At 40.2% G+C, this 27,991-nt stretch overlaps 4 protein-coding genes across 4 annotated transcripts in view; all 4 read left to right on the top strand.

Annotated features, from left to right (window-relative positions):
- Positions 1-22,659, top strand: part of ark2n (arkadia (rnf111) N-terminal like PKA signaling regulator 2n) — a 50,906-nt gene extending 28,247 nt beyond the window's left edge. Inside the window, exon 6 of the transcript XR_013932521.1 lies at positions 22,631-22,659. The gene's annotated coding sequence lies outside the window, so the exon portion shown is untranslated. The remainder of the gene's footprint in view (positions 1-22,630) is intronic.
- atp5fa1 (ATP synthase F1 subunit alpha) lies at positions 18-11,606 on the top strand. The gene is made up of 11 exons (XM_080419625.1): positions 18-143; positions 2,153-2,234; positions 3,154-3,323; positions 5,277-5,450; positions 5,650-5,816; positions 7,101-7,401; positions 8,861-9,085; positions 9,600-9,707; positions 10,356-10,500; positions 11,105-11,255; positions 11,364-11,606. The coding sequence occupies exons 1-11, from the start codon at positions 84-86 to the stop codon at positions 11,440-11,442; spliced, it is 1,662 nt and encodes a 553-aa protein (XP_080275751.1). The 5' UTR covers positions 18-83; the 3' UTR covers positions 11,443-11,606.
- LOC308079019 (putative tubulin polyglutamylase TTLL9) lies at positions 14,497-15,813 on the top strand (the record flags this gene model as incomplete). The annotated part of the gene is made up of 1 exon (XM_080420357.1): positions 14,497-15,813. One exon carries the CDS (start codon positions 14,497-14,499, stop codon positions 15,811-15,813), a length of 1,317 nt encoding a protein of 438 aa, XP_080276483.1.
- Positions 17,790-19,383, top strand: LOC308077881 (putative tubulin polyglutamylase TTLL9). The gene has a single exon (XM_080418858.1). It carries the CDS (start codon positions 17,897-17,899, stop codon positions 19,235-19,237), a length of 1,341 nt encoding a protein of 446 aa, XP_080274984.1. The 5' UTR covers positions 17,790-17,896; the 3' UTR covers positions 19,238-19,383.
- Positions 22,660-27,991: the final 5,332 nt, after the last annotated feature.

Here is a 27,991-nt window from a genome sequence, read left to right as displayed (position 1 = left end):
AAAAAGAAATAAAATCCTCCATCTTTCTAGCCTGAGGTCAGTCAGTCAGTGAGTGGAGGATCAGCTGCAGCCACATCAACAACATGCTGTCTGTTCGTGTCGCAGGGGCTCTGGTTCGAACCCTGCCCCGTCGGGCTGGATTTGTAAGCATTCATTATTGTTTTTGCTTTTTGCTGAACTTTAACAACTTTGATGATGATCAATGGCGAGGAGGTAATGGATAGAAACGGCCATATTATTGCACTTTCATGGGCCCAATCTCAATATTTGACTTGTTTTGTTTAGTGTTTGCAGTTGACAAAGCTGCATTAAAATAACCCGTATTATCTTGCAAAAATGTCAGGTGATCAAACAATTGCAAGTGCGTCAGTGCTAGCCCTGAAACATGACTGTCATATCATGACTTCATTCTGGTTTTGGCACTTTCTCCATTTATACAACCCGTACATCTACATAAACGTTCAGATTTCAAATATAAAGTGCTTACCCCCACGGCCATGGATGTAACAAGTTGAAACGGGTAGGTGTAAGTGCCCGTATTTTCCGTATCGTTCAATAAAAAAGCATTTTAATCCGATCGGTGGCCATTTTCTCTGAATTTCCTTCATATGCTTTCAACGACGCGACCCTATCGATTGGGAGGTGTATTACACTGTGACGCATGAAGCTTTTTTTCTTAAACTTCTTACTTACTCTTTAGATCCTAATGCACTTCACTGAGAAATGTTTTGGTTGAGTATTGCCAAACATGAGAATAGTATATTCTGTGTCCAATTAATGAGAAAATTAGAAAATGGCCGCCGATCTGATTAAAAGGCTTTTTTATTGAACAATATACGGAAGACACGGGTACTTAGACCCACCTGTTTCAACTTGTTACATCCATGGCCGTAGGGTAAGTACTTTATATTTGAAATATGAACGTTTATGTAGATGTACGGGTTGTACAATGGAGAAAGTGCAAACACCATGTAAAAGTTCCGCCATGACTGTCATGACAGTAGCTGTAGTATACAACCCTCGTAGACGTATTTATGATTCTGACGTCTTCAATCTACGAGAGTTGTAGGGTTCACCCCCCATGGAGACATGGACTTTCTGCACTATGCCCCGTAGACACTCCAAACATGTACAAATGTGAAAATAAAGGTGCTTACCCCCAAGCCCCAAATGTTAACTGGCTCTACGGTGTAGTAGTTTAATGTAATAATCCATATCTTTCAATAAAGAAGTGTTTTAATGCCGTCTGTGGCCGATTCTGTCGTGGTTAAAATTATTGTGATGCTATATTAACACATTTAGCTGGGGAACCCCCCAAGGACCCCTGGAGGTCCCTGGACCCCCCCAAGGACCCCTGGGGGTCTTTGGACCCCACTTTGAGAACCAATGCATTAGGCCACAGAGTTAGCACAGATCCTCTTGATACGTTTTTTATTACTATTTTCTAGGACCCCAATTTACACCAAATCCTGTGTCCTGTTTACAAATGACCTAACTATCAATAATTTAGCTGGGGACCCCCTGGATCCCCCCCCAAGGACCTCAAAGCCATTTTTAAAACATGAGATTTAAATTAAATGATTGGCCACTTTGTTACAAGTTTGGATACAAGCTGTTTCTCATTGCTACCGGTTGTTACTGACTGGGGCAGGAATAATAGGAAAATGTAGCTTCTGTAGCTAGTTAGTAGCTACCAATGCCAATTTAAAAGAAAATGCCATATAACATTGGTTCTCAAAGTGGGGCTCGGGGACCCTCAGGGTTCCTTGGAGGGGTTCCAGGGGGTCCCCAGCAAAATCTGTTGCCGCAAGCTCACAGTGCGTCACTTTGTTTTTTGTGTTTTGAAAAATCCTTTTTGAACATTTTTGAATAACATAGCACTTTTTAACACAAATCTTCTCTTCTGGGGGTCTCTGGCACAAAACATTTTCAGATAGCGGTCCAGATAGGGTGAAAAGTTTGAGAACCACTCCCATATAAGACAGTGCAGAGGGTTTATCTGCTGCCTAGACAGACTAGTAAGAAGTTATAAGAAATTAACACGATTCTCTTCGTCACTACTGGACAACTCATTTTAAAGTCTTTGTATTGTAAACATTACAGTACATTTTCTTGCCACTTCATGCTACCTCTCCTTTAAATTCTTAAAAAGGTTTCCCAGAATGCTGCCGCAGCATGCGTAGGAGTCAGGGACCTGCACACCACCAGACCATGGCTAGCACAGAAGAAAACAGGTCAGTATTTCCAATTAGTGAAGCAATAATGTATTTGGGCTGGGACGGACGGACGGACATGGAAAATGGAGGTGGCACACACAGGTGCCAACTACAGGGTCTTACTGTATGGTGCTACACAGCTGTGTAAGCGCTAAAAACATTGTTGCGTTGATGATTAGAAATGTTCAGATAGTACTTACTGCCCCTTTTATGCCTGGCTGGCATGTAGGCCAGCAAACAAAGGATTTCTTTCCACTCCTGTCTATTCTGGGCCAGAGGTCTTTATAGAAGCCCAGGTGTGATGCAGGGTCTTCAGCTCTCCCTCCACTGTTCTACGCCAGGTGTTATTTTGTCGGCCTCTTTTATGTTTACCGTCTGGTGTCCAGTGAAGGGCAGTTGGAGGGGGGGGGGGGGTGATGTTGTCCTGCTCTCTACGACGTATTACATGCCCAATCCATTTCCACCGCCTTCTCAGAAGGAGATAATTTGGTCAGATTGTGAGCTGACTAAATTATATTTCAAAATTAAAATATTGTGAACGAAATGGCTGTGAAAATACCCATACCCATCAGTCTCTATAGCCTGTGAACAAAAATAATAATGAACAGTTATCTTTTTGTAGAGCCATCTTTAGTGTGTCCTCTTGTGTGAATGCATTGTTTTCAAATGGCACTTGTAGGTATGTATGTGTTGGTTGGTATAAAAATAAACCGGGGAGATGACATCTTACCAGTTGATTTGAAGTTAAAAAAAAATACTCTTTACTAGTTGAATACTGAAAGAAAACAGAATATGTCCATGTTGGACTACTGCTTATGGGTAAATAGAAAGCCTCTCAGTGATTTGATGTGGTGCAACAGGTGCATGCATGGATGTTTGTTATTTAAACCGTGTATGGTTGTATCTTACTTAAACATGTTATTGTTTTTTTAAACAGGTACAGCTGAAGTGTCGTCCATTCTGGAAGGCAAGATCCTGGGAACTGAAAGCAGCCAAGACCTGGAGGAGACGGGTCGTGTTCTGTCCATCGGCGATGGTATCGCCAGAGTCTATGGGCTCAGGAATGTGCAGGCTGAGGAGATGGTGGAATTCTCCTCTGGTCTCAAGGTGACACGCAATGCCATGAATATTTTTGTGTACTACTCACAGTATTTTAATACTGTCAAGCAGCAGTGGTGGAAAGTAACTAAGTACATTTACTTAAGTACTGTACTTAAGTACAATTTTGAGGTATTTGTACTTTACTTGAGTATTTACAATTTCCAATACTTTTACTTCTACACCACTACATTTCAGAGGCAAATATTGTACTTTTACTCCACTACAATTATTTGAAAACTTTAGTTCTAGTTACTTTTAAGACATAAATTATGATATTATGAAACATACATTAACTACTTTAGACCTATTTTATACCTAGGCTATTTGAAAATAGCCGATCTACAAGCTCACGCCGACGCGTTGTGAGCTTGTAGATCTGCTATTTTCAAACATTTTAGTACTTTTACTTTTGGTACTTTAAGTACATTTTGTTACCAATACTTTTGTACTTTTACTCAAGTAAATTTTGAATTCCGGACTTTTACTTGTAACGGAGTACTTCTATATTGCAGTATTGATACTTTTACTTAAGTAGAAAATGTGAGTACTTTTTCCACCACTGTCAAGCAGTAGCCTCGATCTCCAGGCTTTTATTGTTTAGTTTTGCTAAAAAAAATAAAAGCCTGGACCAACGTCGTCGGTGTACCCGGTATGAGGAAGTGTTTCATTTCCCCCAACCAACCAGAGTGCAGTGGGCGTCGCTCGTAATGTTGTGTTGACGAGGCGGGGGCTGACGGAACAGATCGGTGAACCAATGAGATCAGGCGCATTCTCTCTGCGCTGATTTTAAACCCGCCCCTCTATACACGAAAGCAGGAAGGCTAGTGCAGCCTAGTCGAGCAGTGGTGCAAAGTAACTAAGTACATTTGGTCAAGTTCTGTACTTAAGTACAATGTTGAGGTGTTTTAACTTTGCTGGAGTATTTCCAATTTTCAGTACTTTTACTTCTACTCCACTACATCTCAGAGGCAAATATTGTACAATTATTTGAAAACTTTAGTTACTTTGCAGATATAAATTACTGTATTATATATAACCACTTTAGCCCTATTTTATACATAGGCTATTTGAAAATAGCAGATCTACAAGCTCACAACGCGTCGCGATACGACGCGTTGTAGATTTGCTATTTTCAAACATTCTAGTTCTTTTACTTTTGGTACTTTTAAGTATATTTTGTTGCCAATACTTATGTACTTTTACTCAAGTAACATTTTGAACACAGGCCTTTTACTTGAAACAGAGTATTTTTATATTGTGGTATTGCTACTTTTACTTAAGTAAAACATCTGAGTACTTCTACCACTGCTGTCAAGCGACAATCACAGTAAATGAATAAGTCAATGAATAATATCATCATTGTAACATACTCAGGAGGCTCAATTTTTTTTGCTTCGACAATTTCAAAAAGTTCAAACAGGTTGGGGTCATATACAAGACCTTACATGGTCTGTGCCCGCCCCCCCTAAGGGAATTCATTAAAAGGAAGCCTGAAAGAGGAATCAGTACCAGAGCAACCACTCGAGGAGATTGTGAAGTGCAGCACCGGCAAACAACCTTCGGTCAAAATGTCCTCTCAGTACAGGGTTGTGTAGCTTGGAATGGCCTTCCTCTACATATAAGGGATTGTGCTACATTTCCATCTTTTAAATTCAATGTGAAAAGATGGTTGCTTGAAAACCAAAGCTGCAACCATTTGTGATCATATTTTAGTTTTTTTTTTTTTAGGCTATGTAATGTAATTGTATTTCACCGTTTGTCTGTTTTCTGATGTTATTGTTTTTCTGTTTTGTGTGAGGACTGCGGATGAAAATTAGCATCTTTGCTAAATCCGGTGTATTTACGTTCATTAATATGCTCTGTCCTGTCTAAATAAACAAATAAAGTAATAAAAAAGTAAAGTAGTTGCAAACTATAAAGAACGGTTTTGAGAACTTTGTGCTATCTTCTCTTGTCCAGGGTATGTCTCTGAACTTGGAGCCAGACAATGTTGGCATTGTGGTGTTTGGTAATGACAAAATGATCAAGGAGGGTGACGTTGTCAAGAGAACCGGAGCCATTGTGGACGTTCCTGTTGGCCTGGAGCTCCTGGGTCGTGTTGTCGATGCTCTGGGGAATCCTATTGATGGAAAGGTCAGGACATATGATGCTGTAGCCTCTACTTGTTCATTTCAAGTCGCATTAATCTGTATTTCAGAGCAACTATTCAATGGATCCTAGTTTACAGTTCCATTCTGTAGCCAACCATGAGTATTAACTTGATGACATACTACTATAATATAATAACTGCTATAACAATGCTGATGTTTTTTGTCGTGCTGGTATTTACCAGGGTCCCCTTGGCTCAAGCATCCGTAGGCGTGTGGGTCTGAAAGCGCCTGGCATCATCCCCCGTATCTCTGTGAGAGAGCCCATGCAGACTGGCATCAAGGCTGTGGACAGTCTGGTGCCCATCGGCCGTGGGCAGCGTGAGCTCATCATTGGCGATAGGCAGACTGGGTAAGTTCTACCCCCTTGAATTTCAGTCCTAGCAGTCTCCCACTCCTTTTGCCTTCGCTGAGAAGCTGTCGACGGGAAAGGTGGCTTGACTGGCCAGTCATTTTTTTTTGCCTTGAAACAGCCAAGACAGTACTTTATCCTAAAACCAACACGTCAAGATTTGATTATCCCATTTGACTGCATTGATAATCACGATCGGTAAGCAGAGATGCCAACTGCTATGTCTGACCCACATGGATTAAAGTTCTCAGTCGCCACGACTGATTTCAGTCATTTTTGATTCCATGGAAGCCAGCATGTCTTCTATGGAAGCATGTTGCGCAGCGAAAATAGCCGATCTACAAGCAGCTATTTTCGGTTATTATTCTCTTCAAAGATTAGAGCATTTGAAGTGGTCAAACTAGCAATATGTTTAGAGGCATCTTCCATAAAACCCTAATGGTCTCGGATATTTCATAAAAGCAAAGGTTAAAAGCCTCAGTCTGTGATTTCTTCACCTGGTTGGCAGGATGTAGAACAGCAGGAACAATATGAACTAAAACACCATAATTTTACATATTGTGTTAATTTTTTAGGAAACAGCGTGTGGAGTGGGCTCCTTTCACACTGTTTCCCAAATCGCATAATAGGACTTGACCATACAAAAAAAAAATTAAGTCGTGAGATTATTTTTGCTTTAATCCATGGACCCATATACCATATAGCCACGAAATGTGACCCTCTGCTACGAGCAATGTCACAAATCCCACATGTTTTTTGTTGTTGTTTTTTTTCCATTTGACTGGGATTAAACTGAACAATGTTACATGATTGTGTCAGAAAATGCAGAACTGCCAAAAATGTACCTGGTGTTCAAGATGTTGCTATTTATCAGACATGAAATATCCTGAATATTTGGCTTAGGCCTGTCCCCGACTAAGGATCCCCCCCCCCCCTTTTTTTTGCATGATTCGACTGAGAGATTGGCAGTGGAATCAGTCTGATTCGACTGCCAATCTCTCAGTCGAATCATGCAATAGAGGAACATTCCATTTGGGCTGTAGGGGTGCTTAATGTCTGATTTAACATATACTTGCTTGGTTTATCCCAATAAATCATGATGTTTATCCTATTTTTGGCAAACTATTTAATTAATATAACAAATTAGGCCAATCTCTCAGTCACTTTTTTTCCCCATGATTCAACTAAGAGATTGGCAGTCGACTCAGACTCCCTCGATCGATTGGTCGACTATTGGAATAATCGAGGTCAGGCCTAATTCGGCTCATACATTTTGTCCTGCAGCAAAACCGCCATTGCCATCGACACCATCATCAACCAGAAGCGCTTCAACGACGGAACGGATGAGAAGATGAAGCTGTATTGCATCTACGTCGCCATCGGCCAGAAGAGGTCCACGGTGGCTCAGCTGGTGAAGAGGCTGACGGACGCCGATGCCATGAAGTACACCATCGTGGTGTCCGCCACCGCCTCCGACGCGGCCCCCCTGCAGTACCTGGCCCCCTACGCCGGCTGCTCCATGGGAGAGTTCTTCAGAGACAACGGCAAGCACGCCCTCATCATCTACGACGATCTGTCCAAGCAGGTTTGTTGAACCTACTTTACACCTGGCAGCCATCGTACGATGAAGTATAAAATGGCGCTTAACCCATGAATTAAGACCGGGAACGCGCGGGAAAGCTCATAGCGCGGCATGTGTGCAAATCTTTGAAAAAAAAAAAAAAAATATATATATATATATATATATATATATATATATATATATATATATATTAAAGCGAGCATTTTTAACTCAAATCTTTGCTTCTGGGGTATTCTACAAACAGTTTTTTGAAAAAACCTATGTTGCTTTAAAGGAGGAGTTCACCCCAAAAAATATTTATTTTCTATCAATTGCACACCCCATGAAGCCTTGAATACATGGATTTATTTAGTTTTTTGTCGCATTCCTAAGCCAATAATTTGATGCCCGGGTGTATTTCCGGTAGGAGACACAAATAATCTACTTTGTGTCTCCTACCGGATACATTAGCCGGTAGGAGACAGGAATCAAATTATTAGCTTAGGAATGCGACAAAAACACAAATAAATCCATGGATTCAAGGCTTCATGGGGTGTGCAATTGATAGAAAATAAGTCATTTTTTGGGTGAACTACTCCTTTAATATCAGTGGTTCTCAAACTTTTATCATGTCACGGACCCACAAAATGATATGTATTCGGCCGCGGACCCCCATCTCAAAATATGTTGTTCCAGGGACCCCCCAAAAGCAAAGATTTGAGTTAAAATATATACAGATCTACAAGCTTGTAGATCTGCTATTTTTGAATAGCCAAATAAATCTTAAAATGACACACAGATGCGGTCAAGTCTTCAAATTGTAGCCCACAGGACCGTTTTCTTTTTCGTGATTAGTTGGCAGCATTTGAACAAGGAGGGCTCTAGTGACTCCTATGGGCTGGGGCTGTGCCATTACATTGTAATCTGTAGTTTGCAGTGGTGGAAAAAGTACTCAAATTCTTTACTTAAGTAAAAGTACCAATACTGCAAAATAAAAATACTCTGTTACAAGTAAAAGTCCAGAATCAAAAAATGACGTGAGTAAAAGTACAAAAGTATTGGCATCAAAATGTACTTAAAGTACCAAAAGTAAAAGTACTAAAATGTTTGAAAATAGCCGATCTACAAGCTCACAACGCGTCTTTTGCGACGCGTTGTGAGCTTGTAGATCGGCTATTTTCAAATAGCCTATGTATAAAATAGGGCTAAAGTGGTTAATGAATGTTTTATTATGTAATAATTTATATCTGCAAAGTAACTAGTAACTAAAGTTTTCAAATCATTGTAGTGGAGTAAAAGTACAATATTTGCCTCTGAGATGTAGTGGAGCAGAAGTAAAAGTATAGGAAATTGGAAATACTCAAGTAAAGTACAAATACCTCAAAATTGTACTTAAGTACAGTACTTAAGTAAATGCACTTAGTTACTTTCCACCACTGGTAGTTTGGAATCAGTTTGACGTTTGCTCTTCCATCTTCTTCAGGCCGTTGCCTACCGTCAGATGTCCCTGTTGCTGCGTCGGCCCCCTGGCCGTGAGGCCTACCCTGGAGATGTGTTCTACCTGCACTCACGTCTGTTGGAGAGAGCGGCCAAGATGAACGACAACTTTGGCGGCGGCTCCCTGACCGCCCTGCCTGTTATTGAGACCCAGGCTGGTGACGTGTCTGCCTACATTCCAACCAATGTCATCTCCATCACAGATGGACAGGTGTGTGTTTGAATGTCCACAACCTGCCCGAGGGGTATATAATACATTTTAACCCTTTAAGACCTGAGGCGATTCTTAAAAAAAATGTTTTTGGAAAAAAATCTAAAATTTTCTTTTTTCAAGATTTTTCAAAAATAGCAGATCTACAAGCTCGTAGCGCGGCACTCGGTGCCGCGCTATGAGCTTGTATATCTGCTATTTTTGAATAGCCTAAAGAAATCTAAAAGTGACACAGATGCGTTCCAGGTATTAATGGGTTAATAAAATAATAGCAAACAGCTTGTAGATTGGCTATTTTTGTGCGTATATTATTTAAAAAAAAATTACACCGTTTTCATGTTGATTCGTTGATATATACAAAATGAAAATGAATATAAAAGAAAATGTGCTTTTCGATAATTGTATTAATTAATTCAAAGTAATTGATAAAACAATTACTAAGAAAGTATATTTTTCATCCCAAGTGAATTACTTGAATGGTAAGAGATTCTAAGTGGTTTGTGTTTTTGTTTAGATCTTCTTGGAGACTGAGCTGTTCTACAAGGGTATCCGCCCAGCCATCAATGTGGGCCTTTCTGTGTCACGCGTGGGTTCTGCTGCTCAGACCAAGGCTATGAAGCAGGTTAGTTCTGACTTTTTAGTCCGCTTGGTGGCCTGTGCCTTCACTCATTTATCTACCAGTGGCGAACAGTGTTGATTTCGTCGACTAAAACTGTGACGAAAAATGTTCGTCGACTACCTTTTTCCACTGACGAAAACGAAATAAAAACTAAGCTACGATGACTAAACTAAGACTAAATATATTGACAATTTCGTCAACAAATAAAAACTAGACTAAAATGTAGTGGAGAAGAGATCCAGTAGAACTAGAAGACAAGTCATTTTATGTTTGGTTGTGCTCTGGTGTTGCGCTTTGAAAATAGCAGATCTACAAGCTCACAACGCGTCGCGACGCGTTGTGAGCTTGTAGATCGGCTATTTTCAGCATGCAGCCACATGTAAAATCAGTCATTATGACGCCATCAAGGCACCGCCAAAATACATTTTAGTCGACTAAATCAACTGTAGATTTAGTCTACTATAATCTTATGATATTTAGTCGACTAAAACTAGACAAAAACGAAAACATTTCAGATGACTAAAATATGACAAACTAAATGGAATTTTATTCAAAAGACTATGACTAAAAAAATAAATAAAAAAAAATTCAACACTGGTGGTGAAGTGGTCCAATATGGATTGTAATAAATGACTCATTGTATCCCATTAGGTGGCTGGTACCATGAAACTGGAGCTGGCCCAGTACCGCGAGGTGGCGGCCTTCGCCCAGTTCGGTTCTGATTTGGACGCGGCCACTCAGCAGCTGTTGAATCGTGGCGTTCGCCTGACCGAGCTGCTAAAGCAGGGACAGTACTGTAAGTATTTGCACGTACTGTACGGAGGTGATTACGCTTAGACGCGTTCCTACTAGGGGTGTGCCGATATATCGTCCCGCGATATATCGCGATACGTTTTCGTGACGATATGTAGCGTTTTGGGGGGAAAAAAATATCGTTTTGATTTTTTTTTTTTTACAATAATAGTAATCAGGCATGCAAACAGCCCCGAGGTGAAAAGGGTGACAACATGTTTTTTTTTTTCGGGTCAGGTGTCACACTATTGCCCTTGGATTCAAAACGGCTATTGTAGCTGAAAAGCTACAAGTTTGCATGTCTGAATAATGCAAAAACAGAATTATTTGTTTGCATTTGCTTTTTTTCTCCCCCATATATTTCGTATCGAAATAGTATCGAAGTTGTGTGCCCAATATCGTATCGTATCGTTTCGTGAAATTCGGCACGCCCCTAATTCCTACAGATGCTTCAGAAAACACCTTGACTTTTTTTTTTTTTTATCCCATTCAAGTTTCCTTATATGCAAACATAACAATGTGGAAACCCACCTATTGACTAATACTAAAAGAAAATGAGTGTTAATTTGGACGTTTTGGGGGGGTAATTATTTCATTTCATGTTTCAGGTCCTATGGCCATTGAGGAACAAGTAACAGTAATCTATGCTGGTGTAAGGGGTCACTTGGACAAAATGGATCCCAGCAAGATCACCAAATTTGAAAAGTCTTTCCTTCAACACGTTCTAAGTCAGCACCAAGAGTTGCTGACGAATATCAGGTAAGTTCAAAATAAATGTAACTAGACTGCTAGAATGTTGCTGAACCTTATTCATTAATATCGATGTTATATTGCACTTCCTTAATATATTTTTTTATATCATTGCAGGGTGGATGGCAAAATCTCAGAGGAAGCAGATAAAAAACTTAAGGAGGTTGTGTTGAATTTCCTCTCCAGCTTTGAGTGATTTCTTTTGGGGGGGCTTTTGGTCAAGTAGTTTTGTCAATGTAATGTATGCATATTGCATCCTCAGCTTTTCCTTTTCTGAGCCTTAAACAGTGGCACTTGATCCTTAATGTACATATATCATCATATACATCCTAACAGAATAAAACGTTTAAACCCCAGGACGCTTGGTTGCCTTGGTTTTAGTTTTGTTAAACACATTGCTCCATATTCTATTGCTCATGAATTGACATCATTTCAAGTCTCTGCAAAGTAGATATCATATCGTACTGAAATGATGGAATCCAGTGTTTTTCTTTGAATTCCAACAAGCCATTAGATAATTGGTATTTAAATACCGCAAACATCAGCAAAAGAGAGAATAAAATAAGAAAACAAAAGCATAAAAACGGCATTTAAAGTCAGTCCATAAAACAATCCTTAGGAAAACACTTTATATACAAATGTGTTTTCAAAAGTGATTTAAAAGAGGACACTGACTCTGCTAACCTAAGGTCCAAGGGTAGGGCATTCCAGAGCAACGGTGCCCGGGCCGAAAAGGCCCGGTCCCCCTGTGTGACAAAGTGTGTTGTGGGAGGATCCAGGAGGGCCCAATCCGAGGATCTAAGCTGGCGAACTGGCTCATGAGGTTTTAGCATGTCCACAATGTAACTGGGGGCCAGTCCATGTAGGGCAGCCAGGATGGGTGTGATATGCTCTCTTTTCTTTGTGTTGGTGAGTAACCTAGCAGCCGAGTTTTGCACCATCTGGAGACGGGATATAGTTTTTTTTATTGATACCTGAGTAGAGGGAGTTACAGTAATCTAAGCGGGATGAAATAAAGGCATGTATGACGGTTTCCAGGTCTGCAGTGGATATGAATGATTTTATTTTGGCAATGTTCCTAATCTGGTAGTAGCAGGACTGGACTACTCTTGTGACTTGTGAAATGAAATGGCTGGGTAAAAAATTACACCTAGGTTACGGGCAGTGAGGGTGATATTTGGAGCTAAAGTGCCAAGTTCAGAGTGGAAGGAGTGGGTGGAATTTGGGGGGCAGAATAAGATGATTTCAGTTGAGTTGTAAAAAATTCTGGGACATCCATTTTTTGATGTCCGAGAGACATTCAAGCAGGCGGGGTATGTTTCCTGTGACACCAGTTTTTAAGGGTATGTACAGCTGTGTATCATCTGCGTAGCTATGAAAATTGATGCCATGGTGACGAATGATGTTGCCAATTGGCAACATGTAGATTGTGAACAGGAGGGGGCCCAAAATCGAGCCCTGTGGAACACCGCATTTAAAAAGAGCCCGTGATGAGGAGGCCTCCCCAATCACTCCCCAAAACTCCTGTCCGTTAGGTACGAGCGAAACCACTCCAAGGCTACCTCATTTATGCCGACCAGGTCTCTCAGGCGTTCGATTAAAATTGAGTTGTACAGTCACCAGAGTCCGCATTAATTAAAAGATCATTAGTCACTTTTAAAAGTGCCGTCTCTGTGCTGTGCAGTGCCCTGAAACCCGACTGAAATGTCTCAAAGACAGAATTAAAATTCATAAAAGTAATCAGTTGCGAGGACACAATTTTTTTTCTAAGATTTTCGATAAAAAGGGCAATTTGGAAATGGGTCTAAAATTATTTAAAACAAGGGGGTCAAGTGACGTTTTTTTTTAAAGTGGTTGGACCAGGGCATTTTTAAAATTTGAGGGAAATATTCCAGTGGACAATGAACAGTTCATAATGGATACTATATGGAGGGCAACAGTCTGTATGTTCTCCTTCAGAAATTTGGTGGGAATAATATCAAGGGGGCATGATGAGGATTTCATGTGTGTGATGATTTCCAATAGTGTTGCTGTTGTGATTGGGTTGAATGAGGTGAATTGGGAGGGTGGCACCGGACAATCACCATGGGCACTGTTGTTTCAGCGGACAACTGCTGTCTAATTCCCTCTATTTTGTTAGTGAAATGTTGGAGGAACTCTTCGCATTTATCTGGGGAAGCTTCTTGGGGCTGACTGGGTGGTGGGCTAATGACAGATTGGATTGCTTGGAACATTATCCTGGAGTTATGGGCGTGAGAGGCAATTAACTTGGAAAAATAGTCCTTTCTGGCATCCTTAACAGCTGACTGATATTTGTGCATCAGATCTCTGAGGTAGTTGTGTGAGGACATGAGTTTTTTCCAGTTTCGTTCTGCCTTTCTGCATTGTTTTTTAATTTCCCTAGTCTGTTCATTTTGCCAAGGAATTGTCTTAGGCTTAGCATATTTGATTTTGAATGGGGCAATGGAATCAAGAATCTGAGTACATGTGCTGTTAAAATCATTGACTAGGTCATTAACTGAAAGTTGGGCTGGGGCAGTTGGAGGGGAAAGGCAGAGATGAGCTGGAAAAGCCTGTTGGAAGCGCTGGTTGGAATTTGGTTTAAAGGATCGTGAGCGGGAGGACATAGGTGGCTGAGGAGGAATAGAAGGGAGTAAGGTCTGGAAGAGCATGGCTTTATGATCTGAGGGGGGGAAGTCTACAACATCAAAATTGTATATTTAAAGATTTGCGAAAGATTCTCCACGATTTCCCCCAAAATAGCAGATCTGCAAGCTAATAGCACTATGAGCTTGTATATCTGCTATTTTTGAATAGCCAAAGAAGTCTTAAAATGACACGGATGCGTCCCTGGTCTTAATAATGGATTAATTCTCACTATATTGGGAGGATCACAACAAATGTGAAGTAAAGTAAACGGAAAGCCGTGGGCCTACATTGCCACAGTCAGGACACTCCTGTGCAAATCAGCATTGTTTGGCAACGGTTTGCGTTGTGTGTGTGTGTGTGTGATGTCAGAACAGAGCTCACTCAGCCTATATAAGGATGTGTAGGGTGAAGGTCCTTTGGAGGCTCAGCTCAGTGTAGACAGTAGTGGAGATGTAGAGATAGGAAGAATAGAGAGACGTAGAGAGATTGAGGCTTTGCTTTAATTTTTCAGGGCGTTCCTAACCAGTATAATTTAAGTAACAACTTTAAATGTCGTAAAATTTGTTTTTTGGTTTGCGGGTTTTCAAATAAAAAAAATAAGATGAAGGAAAAGGAAAAGAAGAAGGTAGAAGAATATAAGAAGAAATTAGTGGAGCGTAAGGGGAAAACCTGTGTGCGCTATAAATGTGGCATGCTACCCACTATCCAGGATGTTCTTCGGCAAAGACCAGGCTGGTATGAGATCAAGGACGAAACACAACAGTGGGACATTAACTGGTGCGATATCAGCTGGCTGAGGGATAACTTTGATCAGTCCTTTATGGAGGAACATCAGAGGATATGCCACTTCCGCAAGTGCTACGAGCTCACGCGAAAGAACAGCATGGTGAAGAACCTGAAGAGGCATCGTAAAACCCTCGAAAGGGACGTCGGGTTGGGGGAAGCGGCCAAGTGTGACTTCTTCCCCTGCACCTTTGATCTCCCCAACGAGTACCACCTCTTTGTGGAGGAGTTCAAGAAATCCCCCGGCAGCACTTGGATCATGAAACCCGTGTGGGGGAGGGAGGGCAAGGGGATTTTCCTATTCAGAAAACTGAAAGACATCATGGACTGGAAAAGGGAGGCCGGCATCTTCCGGTACTCGGATGAACAGGCGGAAGAGAATCAAGTGCAGAACTACGTGGTGCAGCGCTATATAGAGAACCCCTACCTCATTAATGGCAAGAAATTCGATTTGAGAGTCTATGTCCTCGTGACATCGTTTAATCCTTTGAAGGCCTGGCTGTATCGGGATGGCTTTGCCCGCATCTGCACCACGCGATACGACCTCAACAGCATTTATGATGAGTACATGCACCTCACCAACGTAGCCGTTCAAAGAACGGCGCCCGCCTACGATCCCGAAAAGGGCTGCAAGTGGCAGATAGACCAGCTTCGTCGGTACCTGACCGCCAAGCACGGCTCTGAGACGGTCGAGGCCATGCTCAAGAACATGGATAACATCTTCATCTTCAGCCTGCAGAGCGTGCAGAAGCTCGTCATAAACGACAAGCACTGCTTCGAGCTCTACGGCTACGACATCCTGCTGGACCAGGACCTCAAGCCGTGGCTGATCGAGGTGAACGCCTCTCCGTCGATGGCGGGCAGCAACCAGGAGGACTACGAGATGAAGTATAACATGCTGGAGGACACTCTACATATAATAGACATGGAGGCGAGGCTCACCGGGGAGGAGAAGAGGGTGGGCGGCTTTGACCTCTTCTGGAACAACGGTCAGGTCTACAGAGAGGACGTCAACATGGAGACGCTGGGCTGTTCCTCTCGGACCGCCAACAACACTCACCTAGGGTGTGTGAACGACAGGAAGAAGCAGCTCCGGGTTCTTTTGAAACCGTTAACTGGCCAGAAGAAGCTATGATTATTTATTGCACAGAGAATCGAGGACAGTTGTAGGATTGTAAATAATTTATTTTACATTTACTGGCATTTAGCTCAACTCAGAAAGAAATGTATTCTTTGTATAATTGAATTAGTGCTAGTTGGTAGTGCTAAAACATTTTTAGATTGCCTTTTTGTGTTAAAGTTGCACAAAATCGTGAAATGCGATGGCTCTCATGGGTTGTGAGAGCTGCCAGTGTTGGCCCTGCTGATGAACTGATCAATTTGTATTCCAATAGATATTTATTATACTCCATAATGCAACTTGAACTGTTAATGATGCATTCATTTCAGCCCCCCCCCACCACCAGGGTTGCCAGATCTGCTTATTATAATTTCCCTGCGAGATTTTATTTGAAAATAGTCGATCTACAAGCTCACAACGCGTCGCGATGCGACGCGTTGTGAGCTTGTAGATCTGATATTTTCAAATAGCTGATGTACATGTTAAAGTACTCATGTGGCCCATAGTCGCTTCTTTTGGGCTGGTTTTCCTAGACCTGGTTGCTTGTTTCTCTCACAGAATCTGGCAACACTGCCCACCACCCTCTCAACAAATGTTAAAAGGTCTGATATATTTGGCTTATTTATACATAACCAAATGGCCAAATGGCTTTCTAATATAGGTTTAGGTTAAATGGAATCAAGCTACAAACTATTCTAGTTGGTACGTATTTACAGTTTTGCTTTGCTTTTTTTGTTGTGGTGAATATCTGCTTCGTTCTCTTTTATTTGGTTATTTTAGTCGTTTTGATTTGTTAACTTTTGGTGGGTTTGTGTTTGTGTAAACTTTGGTATTGTTTGGAACTCATTCAGCTTTTTTTCCACAATTAACACATTTCTGAAAGTGAATTATTAATCCACTGCACCTTTACATCAATGCAATTAACAAAGTGTAACAAATAAAGTGATTGTATTGTATAACTTACATTTTTGCCAGACCCAAGGGGTCGGGCTTACATGAGGCTTTGTATCTGTTTCGTCCATACATGGGCAGGGGTCATTTGTCCTCTGGCCCCAGCCAAAAAAAAGTTTGTGACGTCCCCTTTCGTCACGAACTATTCATGACATCATGAACTTCAGTTATAAAGTGGTTTGTAGGTGTGTTACATACTAGGACTTCATTTTGGGTCTGGCAAAACCAGGTCTCCTGGTCTTGTTACATTTGATATACTGTTTTCTTATCTTAAAACGTTTAGCAAGAAAATAGTCAGGGAAAGTCTAGAAAGGAAGGTGCAGGAAAGACAGATAAACAAAGTAATTGCAGACATTCTTATTCATGCCTATGATGTTATAGCCTAAACATACTCATATTTTAATCATTAGCACTTAACATACCTTCAATGGAATATAATACATATTATATACTAAACTTCTGACGACAGTCAATTGCTGGCCTGGCCAGATGTAATGTAGGTCAAATCACAGCACCTCATGTAAAAGATGAATTAATGCACACTTGTGCCCTCTTGTGGTTGCTTGTAGATGTTGCGGGGTGATCTTGCCATTCTTCAGTTCTTGCTTGGCAACAAAAAATACATTCTGAATAAATAAACGGACTGATTTGCTCCTTGTGTTGAATATTGTGTGGATCCCTCTGTGTTCCCAGGCAAAAAATAGGCTAAAATTATTTTCTAAATTACATACATACATTACATGTGCTTGTATATCTGCTATTTTTGAATAGCCAAAAAAGATGCTTTCCTGTTCTTAATGGATTAATTCTCACTATATTGGGAGGATAACAAAACATGTGAAGTAAAGTAAACGGAAAGCCGTGGGCCTACAATGCCACAGTCAGGACACGCCTGTGCAAATCAACATTCTTTGGCAACGGTTTGCTTTGTGTGTATGTGATGTCACGGAGCCTATATAAGGACGTGTAGGGTGAAGATCCTTTGGACGCTCAGCTCAATGTAGACAGTAGTGGAGATGTAGAGATAGAAGACGTAGAGAGACATATAGAGATTGAGGCTTTGCTTTAATTTCAGGGCGTTCCTAACCTGTATCAAGTAACAACTTTTAATGTCTTAAAATTTGTATTTGGGTTGGCGGATTTTCAAATGTCACAAACATCAAAAAATAAGACGAAGGAAAAGGAAAAGAAGAAGGTAGAAGAATATAAGAAGAAATTAGTGGAGCGTAAGGGGAAAACCTGTGTGCGCTATAAATGTGGCATGCTACCCACTATCCAGGATGTTCTTCGGCAAAGACCGGGCTGGTATGAGATCAAGGACGAAACACAACAGTGGGACTTTAACTGGTGCGATATCAGCTGGCTGAGGGATAACTTTGATCAATCCTTTATGGAGGAACATCAGAGGATATGCCACTTCCGCAAGTCCTACGAGCTCACACGAAAGAACAACATGGTGAAAAACTTGAAGAGGTATCGTATAACCCTCGAAAAGGACGTCGGGGCCGTCAGGGCGGCCAAGTGTGACTTCTTCCCCCGCACCTTTGATCTCCCCAACGAGTACCACCCCTTTGTGGAGGAGTTCAAGAAATCCCCCGGCAGCACTTGGATCATGAAACCCGTGTCGGGGAGGGAGGGCAAGGGGATTTTCCTATTCAGAAAACTGAAAGACATCATGGACTGGAAAAGGGAAGCCGGCACCTTCCGGTACTCGGATGAACAGGCGGAAGAGAATCAAGTGCAGAACTACGTGGTACAGCGCTATATAGAAAACCCCTACCTTATTAATGGCAAGAAATTCGATCTGAGAGTCTATGTCCTCGTGACATCGTTTAATCCTCTGAAGGCCTGGTTGTATCGGGATGGCTTTGCCCGCATCTGTACTACACGCTATGACCTCAACAGCATTTACGATGAGTACATGCACCTCACCAACGTGGCCGTTCAAAGAACGGCGCCCGCCTACGATCCCGAGAAGGGCTGCAAGTGGCAGATAGACCAGCTTCGTCGGTACCTGACCGCCAAGCACGGCTCGGAGACGGTGGAGGCCATGCTCAAGGACATGGATGACATATTCAGCTTCAGCCTGCAGAGCGTGCAGAAGCTCGTCATAAACGACAAGCACTGCTTCGAGCTCTACGGCTACGACATCCTGCTGGACCAGGACCTCAAGCCGTGGCTGATCGAGGTGAACGCCTCTCCGTCGATGGCGGGCAGCAACCAGGAGGACTACGAGATGAAGTATAACATGCTGGAGGACACTCTACATATAATAGACATGGAGGCGAGGCTCACCGGGGAGGAGAAGAGGGTGGGCGGCTTTGACCTCTTCTGGAACAACGGTCAGGTCTACAGAGAGGACGTCAACATGGAGACGCTGGGCTGTTCCTCTCGGACCGCCAACAACACTCACCTAGGGTGTGTGAACGACAGGAAGAAGCAGCTCCGGGTTCTTTTGAAACCGTTAACTGGCCAGAAGAAGCTATGATTATTTATTGCACAGAGAATCGAGGACAGTTGTAGGATTGTAAATAATATATTTTACATTTACTGGCATTTAGCTCAACTCAGAAAGAAATGTATTCTTTGTATAATTGAATTAGTGCTAGTTGGTAGTGCTAAAACATTTTTAGATTGCCTTTTTGTGTTAAAGTTGCACGAAATCGTGAAATGCGATGGCTCTCATGGGTTGTGAGAGCTGCCAGTGTTGGCCCTGCTGATGAACTGATCGATTTGTATTCCAATAGATATTTATTATACTCCATAACCTACGTACAATTCACCACTTTGAACAGTTTGCTAAAATAACTATACCCCATGAAATGTATAGGTCCTATACAAGTGTCTCATGTAGGCCCTATACTATAGGGCCTACATGAGCAACTTGAACTGTTAATGATGCATTAATTTCAGCCCCCCCACCACCCTCTCTCAACAAATGTTAAAAGGTCTGATATATTTGGCTTATTTATACATAACCAAATGGCCAAATGGCTTTCTAATATAGGTTTAGGTTAAATGGAATCAAGCTACAAACTATTCTAGTTGGTACGTATACAGTTTTGCTTTGCTTTTTTTGTTATGGTGAATATCTGCTTCGTTCTCTTTTATTTGGTTATATTAGTTATTTTGATTTGTTGACTTTTGGTGGGTTTGTGTTTGTGTAAACTTTGGTATTGTTTGGAACTCATTCAGCTTTTTTTTTTACAATTAACACATTTCTGAAAGTGAATTATTAATCCACTGCACCAATCAATGCAATTAACAAAGTGTAACAAATAAAGTGATTGTATTGTATAACTTACATTTTTACATTTGAAATTAAAACGTTTAGCAAGAAAATAGTCAGGGAAAGTCTAGAAAGGAAAGTGCAGGAAAGACAGATAAACAAAGTAATTGCAGACAATCTTATTCATGCCTATGATGTTATAGCCTAAACATACTCATATTATTAATCATTAACACTTAACATACCTTCAATGGAATATAATACATATTATATACTAAACTTCTGACGACAATCAATTGGCTGGCCAGATGTAATGTAGGTCAAATCACAGCACCTCATGTAAAAGATGAATTAGTGCACACTTGTGCCCTCTTGTGGTTGCTTGTAGATGTTGCGGGGTGATCTTGCCATTCTTCAGTTCTTGCTTGGCAACAAAAAATACATTCACAACTGAATAAATAAACTGACTGATTTGCTCCTTGTGTTGAATATTGTGTGGATCCCTCTGTGTTCCCAGGCAAAAAAATAGGCTAAATTTATTTTCTAAATTACATACATACATTACATGTGGAAGCATCGTCACAACCAAACTTAAGTACAGTGGATTTTAACAATAGCATGACCTGTGGCTACACGGAGGTTTATAGAATATTACTTCTATACATTATAATATATATTGGCCATAATACAAATGAATTGTTGCTCTTAAAAAATATATTTTTGTATAGACTGGCTTTTGTAAGTTCACTCCTGCCTGGCTTTTCATTTGTTCTTTTTTGAATATCTCCCTTACTCGGATATCTAATTTGTGTTCATCTGTTGTGTTCTTTTTTACTGACAGTCTTCCATCACATTTCACATCTTTTTATTGTTTTCTCTGTAAAGCAGGGGTCTTCAACGTTTTCAGGCCAAGGACTATGGAGTTACATTTGTGTCTTTATTAACCAAACAAAAGAAAAACATTTGAGAGAGAAAAAATATAAACAGAGCAAAGAATAGTTTTGAAAGAAAACGAATTAAAACAGCAAGCAAAAAATAATAATTTGTAAGCAAAGGAAATTATATAAACAGAACAAAAAATATTTTAATTAAAACAAATTAAAAACGCAATCAAAAAAATATATTTGCAAGCAAAAAAATATAAGATTTGAAAGAAAATAAAAAATAATTGAGAACAAAACCTTTAAAATTCAAGAGTAAAAAAATAAGGAAAAACGGTTTAAACTACATAAAACAAAATACTTAGTAAAATGTTTGGGTAATAAAATGTGTTGTGCTAAATAAAATGTTTTTAATGTTTTTTTTCCTCATTTGCGAATGAAAGTTGTTTTTCTGATTGCAAAATGCCTTCTCTCTCAAAACCTATGTCTTTGGTCTCGATTTTTTTTTTCTCTCTCTTGGATTTGTTTGTGTGAGGGGTTAAAGTTCAGAAGGCGGGTCCTACGCTGATAGATGTAAGACACCTCTCCATTGGTCACTTGGAGTCTGAGTGACAGCTCCCCCTTCCTTATGTAGCTTGTTGAATGCAGGGATGGAGGTGTGTTACGGCCAGCATGGTTTTTTGATTATTATTATTATTATTAGCAGTTTGCAAAAAAAACAAAAAAACATGAAAGTATAATGCAAGGTCAGCTAAGAGTATTTAAAACCTAAGAAAGATGACTTGTTTCCATTGGGGTCCTTTGTACTCAATTCATAGAGACATTTAATGACAGACAGATATACACTACTATGCAAAACATCATAAAAACAAAAAAACAAAAAATATGTACAGTAAACAGTTTGAGTAAACAGATTGATGGAATACTTTATTAACAGTAGGATACAGAGGTACAATTGTACAATGATTGTTATAAGGATAACACAAAAAGGCTTGTTTCCATTGTGGTCCTCTGGGACTGAGGTCAGAGCTCCATTCCAGCTCTGGACGCTACACTATTCGTTACAATATTGAGCATTTTAGGCTATTAGCAATTCAGATGATTCCCTAATGTTAGGTTTCTGTTCTACTTACAGTTTGTGATCTGTATTTAAAATTGTTGTATTGTTGTTACTGTTATAGTAGGCCAGTGGTTCCCAAACTTGGGATCGGGACCCTCAGAGGGGGTCCCCAGATTAGCTTAATGGGCAACATTGTTTTCTCTCTCAACAGTAAACAAACCAACCTATACAGTATAAGTGTATACAGGGTAACACATTTCTAAAGTGACAATTTAATGACTTTTAAGACCTTTTTAAGGCATTGTGCGCTTGTAGTTCGGCTATTTTCACAATATTTATCTGTGGAACCGAGTCTAAACTAAATCTAATGCCTGGGTCAGGGTGGGTGGTCCCCACTTCAAGTATGATTATTTTGGGGGGTCCCCAGTTCAAATATGATTATTTTAGGGATTCACAGCCTCGGAACCCTTTGAAATTATAAAATAAAGCTACATTATTTTATGTTATATTTGTTATTCTAATTAAGGCAAGACTGAAGTGACTGGCCTATTGGCCAGGCCCATTCCAGATAGACTGCTTTGGAAACGTTTCGTCTGATAGTGTGCTTCAGGCTGTGAATCCCTAAAATAATCATATTTGAACTGGGGACCCCCCAAAATAATCATACTTGAAGTGGGGACCACCCACCCTGACAAGCACTTGAAATTGTAGGCATTAGATTTAGTTTGACTCGGTTCCACAGATAAATATTGTGAAAATAGCCGAACTACAAGCGCACAATGCCTTATAAAGGTCTTAAAAGTCATTAAATTGTCACTTTAGAAATGTGTTACCCTGTATACACTTATACTGTATAGGTTGGTTTGTTTACTGTTGAGAGAGAAAACAATGTTGCCCATTAAGCTAATCTGGGGACCCCCTCTGAGGGTCCCGATCCCAAGTTTGGGAACCACTGGCCTACTATAACAGTAACAACAATACAACAATTTTAAATACAGATCACAAACTGTAAGTAGAACAGAAACCTAACATTAGGGAATCATCTGAATTGCTAATAGCCTAAAATGCTCAATATTGTAACGAATAGTGTAGCGTCCAGAGCTGGAATGGAGCTCTGACCTCAGTCCCAGAGGACCACAATGGAAACAAGCCTTTTTGTGTTATCCTTATAACAATCATTGTACAATTGTACCTCTGTATCCTACTGTTAATAAAGTATTCCATCAATCTGTTTACTCAAACTGTTTACTGTACATATTTTTTTTGTTTTTGTTTTTATGATGTTCTGCATAGTAGTGTATATACTGTCTGTCATTAAATGTCTCTATGAATTGAGTACAAAGGACCCCAATGGAAACAAGTCATCTTTCTTAGGTTTTAAATACTCTTAGCTGACCTTGCATTATACTTTCATGTTTTTTTGTTTTTTTTGCAAACTGCTAATAATAATAATAATCAAAAAACCATGCTGGCCGTAACACACCTCCATCCCTGCATTCAACAAGCTACATAAGGAAGGGGGAGCTGTCACTCAGACTCCAAGTGACCAATGGAGAGGTGTCTTACATCTATCAGCGTAGGACCCGCCTTCTGAACTTTAACCCCTCACACAAACAAATCCAAGAGAGAGAAAAAAAAAATCGAGACCAAAGACATAGGTTTTGAGAGAGAAGGCATTTTGCAATCAGAAAAAACAACTTTCATTCGCAAATGAGGAAAAAAAACATTAAAAACATTTTATTTAGCACAACACATTTTATTACCCAAACATTTTACTAAGTATTTTGTTTTATGTAGTTTAAACCGTTTTTCCTTATTTTTTTACTCTTGAATTTTAAAAGTTTTGTTCTCAATTATTTTTTATTTTCTTTCAAATCTTATATTTTTTTGCTTGCAAATATATTGTTTTGATTGCGTTTTTAATTTGTTTTAATTAAAAATATTTTTTGTTCTGTTTATATAATTTCCTTTGCTTACAAATTATTATTTTTTGCTTGCTGTTTTAATTCGTTTTCTTTCAAAACTATTCTTTGCTCTGTTTATATTTTTTCTCTCTCAAATGTTTTTCTTTTGTTTGGTTAATAAAGACACAAATGTAACTCCATAAAGGACCCCCTAGCTGAGAGAGAGATGAAGCAGGGACCCCCACTATAGGCTATATTACATAAAATTGTGTTGCAAATTAAAGCTTTTCATAGATGTTGGATTCATGTTAATGTGTATTTTCAGACATTTAACGACTTAAACCGTCAATACTTAGTAAACTTTCACTCTGTACTTGGTCTGCTCTTTTTTCCCCTCTTTGCCGAAAATAGCCGATCTACAAGCCCACAACGCCTCGTGAGCTTGTAGATCTGCTATTTTTGGCTAAAGTTCTCCTCAGAAAAGGGATGCTAGGGTTCAAGTGGTTAAGGTAAAAAAAAGAAAATCCTATCACACAAGGATTTGGCGGACCCCCTGTAGTAACTCTGAGGACCCCCTAGGGGTCCCGGACCCCCTGTTGAAGACCCCTGCTGTGAAGCACAGTGTAAACAACGTTTAATTGCCGTAAAGTCGTTCTTTTTTTTGGCGACAGTCTCTCCCTCGTTTCCCCTGTACACGTTTGAGCAGTGTTGTTGAGCAGTGAGCGTACATGGAAACAGTTTGTGTTGTGTGTGTGACATCAGAGCAGAGCTCTGGTCAACCCATATAAAGGCGTGAAGATGCCTTTACCCTTCTCACTTCATATCCGTACCAGCTAGAGAGAAGTGACAGAAAGGTGAGAGAGAACCGAGAGATAGCATAATCTTCCAGGAGGGCGAATCTTCCACTCCCATAGACCTACACACTGTCCACATCACAGTCCATGTCTAGAGGCAGCTTTGACGAACCGCTCCTGGAAGAAGTGACGTCCCGATCTTCCCAGACCCAAATGCTGAGGAATGGACGGATCCCATCAGCCACCGGGCTGTCAGCCAATAACCACCTATTTAACCAGCCAGAAACAAGGAGGCACAGATGAAATGACAAGATCTTACAGTCATCAACAGTTGATAAAGACTTCAACTCAGCTTGGGGAACAACTAAAGAAACAACGGCTGACTTGGACAGGAAAGGACACCCACATCTGTAAACCGTGTGATAAGAGCCTCACTTTAGGTGAATCGAATGTACACCAACATGTCCACACTGGAAAAAAACGTTTCCACTGTAAAGAGTGCGACAAGAGCTTCATTAGGTTAGATCACCTGAAGAGTCACCAACGATTCCACACAGGAGAAAAACCTTTCCTCTGTAAACAATGTGGCAAGTGTTTCTGTGAGTTAACTAGTCTGAAGAGACACCAGCGTATCCACACAGGAGAAAAACCTTTCCTCTGTAAACAATGTGGCAAGTGTTTCAGTCAATTAAATGATCTGAAGAGACACCATCGTATCCACACAGGAGAAAAATCTTTCCTCTGTAAACAGTGTGACAAGACTTTCAATACGTTATTTAACCTGAAGAGTCACCAACGTATCCACACAGGAGAAAAACCTTTCCTCTGTAAACAGTGTCACAAATGTTTCAGTGAGTTAGGTAATCTGAAGAAACACCATCGTATCCACACAGGAGAAAAACCTTTCCTCTGTAAGCAATGTGACAAGAGTTTCAATGTGTTAGGTCATCTGAAGACACACCAGCGCATCCACACAGGAGAAAAACCTTTCCTCTGTAAACAGTGTCACAAGAGTTTCAGTCAGTTAGGTAATCTGAAGAGACACCAGTGTATGCACACAGGAGAGAAACCCTTCCACTGTAAATAGTGTGCCAAGAGACATTTGTAAGTGATATGTAGGTGAAAATGTGAGGCAGCCAGTGAAATACAAGGAGCAATTCTGTTATTAACGGGACTACACCATGAATTTGAACTTTTCCTTATTTTTTGTTTTTGGTCTCCCCTACCTCTCTTCTATCCCCAAAAATACCCCAGTTTGAACACTCAGGCTTTCACAGCATTTAATACAATTTTTTTTTTATAAAATAAATGAAAAAAGTAATCGAAAAAACACGGCCCCCTCACGTATTAGGAGGGCAGGATGAGTCACCAGAACCAAGGACGGGTGTATCCAATTAATCTAACATGTTACAAATGGAGTTTGAAGTTATAATGGGTTTGAATAGGAAGGGGGCGTGTCTGATAACATGAATATCAAATATCTAAATACTGAATCAAGCAACTTAAAAACTGTCTGGGGGGCTCACAAAAGCTTGAGTAGATGATCAAATGACTGGCAGGACTCTTCAACTGGGTGCCAGGGACCCCTAGGGGGTCCTCAGAGTTACCAAAGGGGGGCCGCCAAATCTTTGTGTGATAGGAATAATAATTTCTGCTGTCAAACAAGTCTATGAAGCTATCTATGAAATCTATGAAAAAGTTTAGAAAAACTTTAATCTGGAACAGTGTAGTGGGGTCCCTACTTCATCTCTCTCTCAGCTAAGGGGTCCTTGGTCTGGAAAACATTGAAGACCCCTATCTTAAGGCATGTTTAGACCTATGCTATACAAGTTGTATTGTACATCACTGTATCCACTCTAGTGGTGCAGCGGTTTTCGGTTTAAAACCGAACCGTACGGTTCGCTCTGCACTGCACGGTTCAGAACGACTTTATGGACCACAATTTATCGGTTTTGCAAAAATAAATTACTCGCGAGTAAATCCACAGCCGATCCACAAGCATCACGACACATTGGGAGCCTGCAGATCGTCTATATTCGGCGGGCGACACCATCGGATTATTGAATGAGCATAATGATTATACCTGACGCTGTTGTTGTCCTACAACTCGTAGCAGGAGCTCATTAAAAGTTATTTCCGTCAAACAAGTCCATACAAAATACTCCATGACTGTAGTTAGGAACTCTTCTTGTAATCGTTATAAGCAAAATATCCTTAAATCTTTGTGCAGAGATTAAATGCTAATGTTTAATGAAGGTGATATATACGCTGATCCCTATATTATGCAGTTGTGTTACGGCTGTGTACATGAATGTGATCAGATCCTTTCCTAAAAAACTATGCACCAACCAACACATTGTAAAGTTTTGTGTGTAATTGCATGAACTAAAGAATGTTAACATTAGCATTGTATAGTCTTTTCACAAACTTAAAATGATTGAAATTCATTGACAGTTGTACAGCATGTGGCCTACTGTATGCTACTGTAAATACTGTAGAGCAGTGGTTTTCAACCCTTTTCATGTCAAGGTCCATTATTTATTTGGCATTTGAGCCAGGGATCATCATTTGATGAGATTTAGCCTCTCAGAACCCAAAACTTTGAATATCTTTTGTTATCTTTGGATACGATTTTGTCCACAATTCCATGCTGTATTGATGTTGGTACCATAGGAGAGATAACAGGCAAACGTTGATCAAAATAACAATTCTTCTACATTCTCCAATTGTGTAGACTTCTTGTGAATTAAGTAATGCAGATGTTTAACCATAATTTAACTCTCGAGAGCGTAAAATGAAACCAAATGGACCCCTAAGGGTCCATTTGGTTTCATTTTACACTCTCAAGAGTTAAAGATCTAATAAGGGTCCATTTGGTTACCAACTCTCCATCATTTAGCTGGGGACCACCTGGAACCCCCTCGAGGACCACTGGTGGTCCCCGGACCCACTGGTTGAGAACCACTGCTGTTGAGTAATAGTAGACTCTTGCATAATAAAGAAGTTACACACTTTGTACATTTGCAATCTTTATTGGAGAAATGAGTTTGTGACATTTTAAATTAAGTCACAGAAACAGTGATAGTGATATAAGGTCAAGAAACTAAAGACCAATATCGATTGTCCATATAATGTGAAGTAGTGACATTTAGAACTGAAATAAGTGAAGTCAAAATGTCAACGAACGTTTGACTAATTAAACAAATTAAGTGATTTTAGTGCTGCATTTAGATTAGTTTTTGAATATAATTCAAAAATATAAAAAAATACAAAGTATGATATAATAAATAATTAAGTGAGAGAACCAAACAACACAAATAATAAATGTGCCCCAGTGCGCTTTTAGAAAGTGCTGTAGAAAAATATAAATTAAC

This window comes from Gymnoscopelus braueri (genome assembly GCF_963280865.1).
Source record: "Gymnoscopelus braueri genome assembly, chromosome: 22".
In the NCBI taxonomy this organism is placed as follows: domain Eukaryota; kingdom Metazoa; phylum Chordata; class Actinopteri; order Myctophiformes; family Myctophidae; genus Gymnoscopelus; species Gymnoscopelus braueri.
Note: the sequence above shows the minus strand (reverse complement) of the source record. Positions and strands in the feature narration are given on the sequence as shown.

Coding starts and splice junctions, on each gene's coding strand:
- LOC308077881 (XM_080418858.1), top strand. CDS start 17,897: ATGTCACAAACATCAAAAAATAAGACGAAGGAAAAGGAAAAGAAGAAG.
- atp5fa1 (XM_080419625.1), top strand. CDS start 84: ATGCTGTCTGTTCGTGTCGCAGGGGCTCTGGTTCGAACCCTGCCCCGT. Junction 7,402..8,860: donor ACGACGATCTGTCCAAGCAG/GTTTGTTGAACC, acceptor CATCTTCTTCAG/GCCGTTGCCTACCGTCAGAT. Junction 10,501..11,104: donor GCTAAAGCAGGGACAGTACT/GTAAGTATTTGC, acceptor TTCATGTTTCAG/GTCCTATGGCCATTGAGGAA.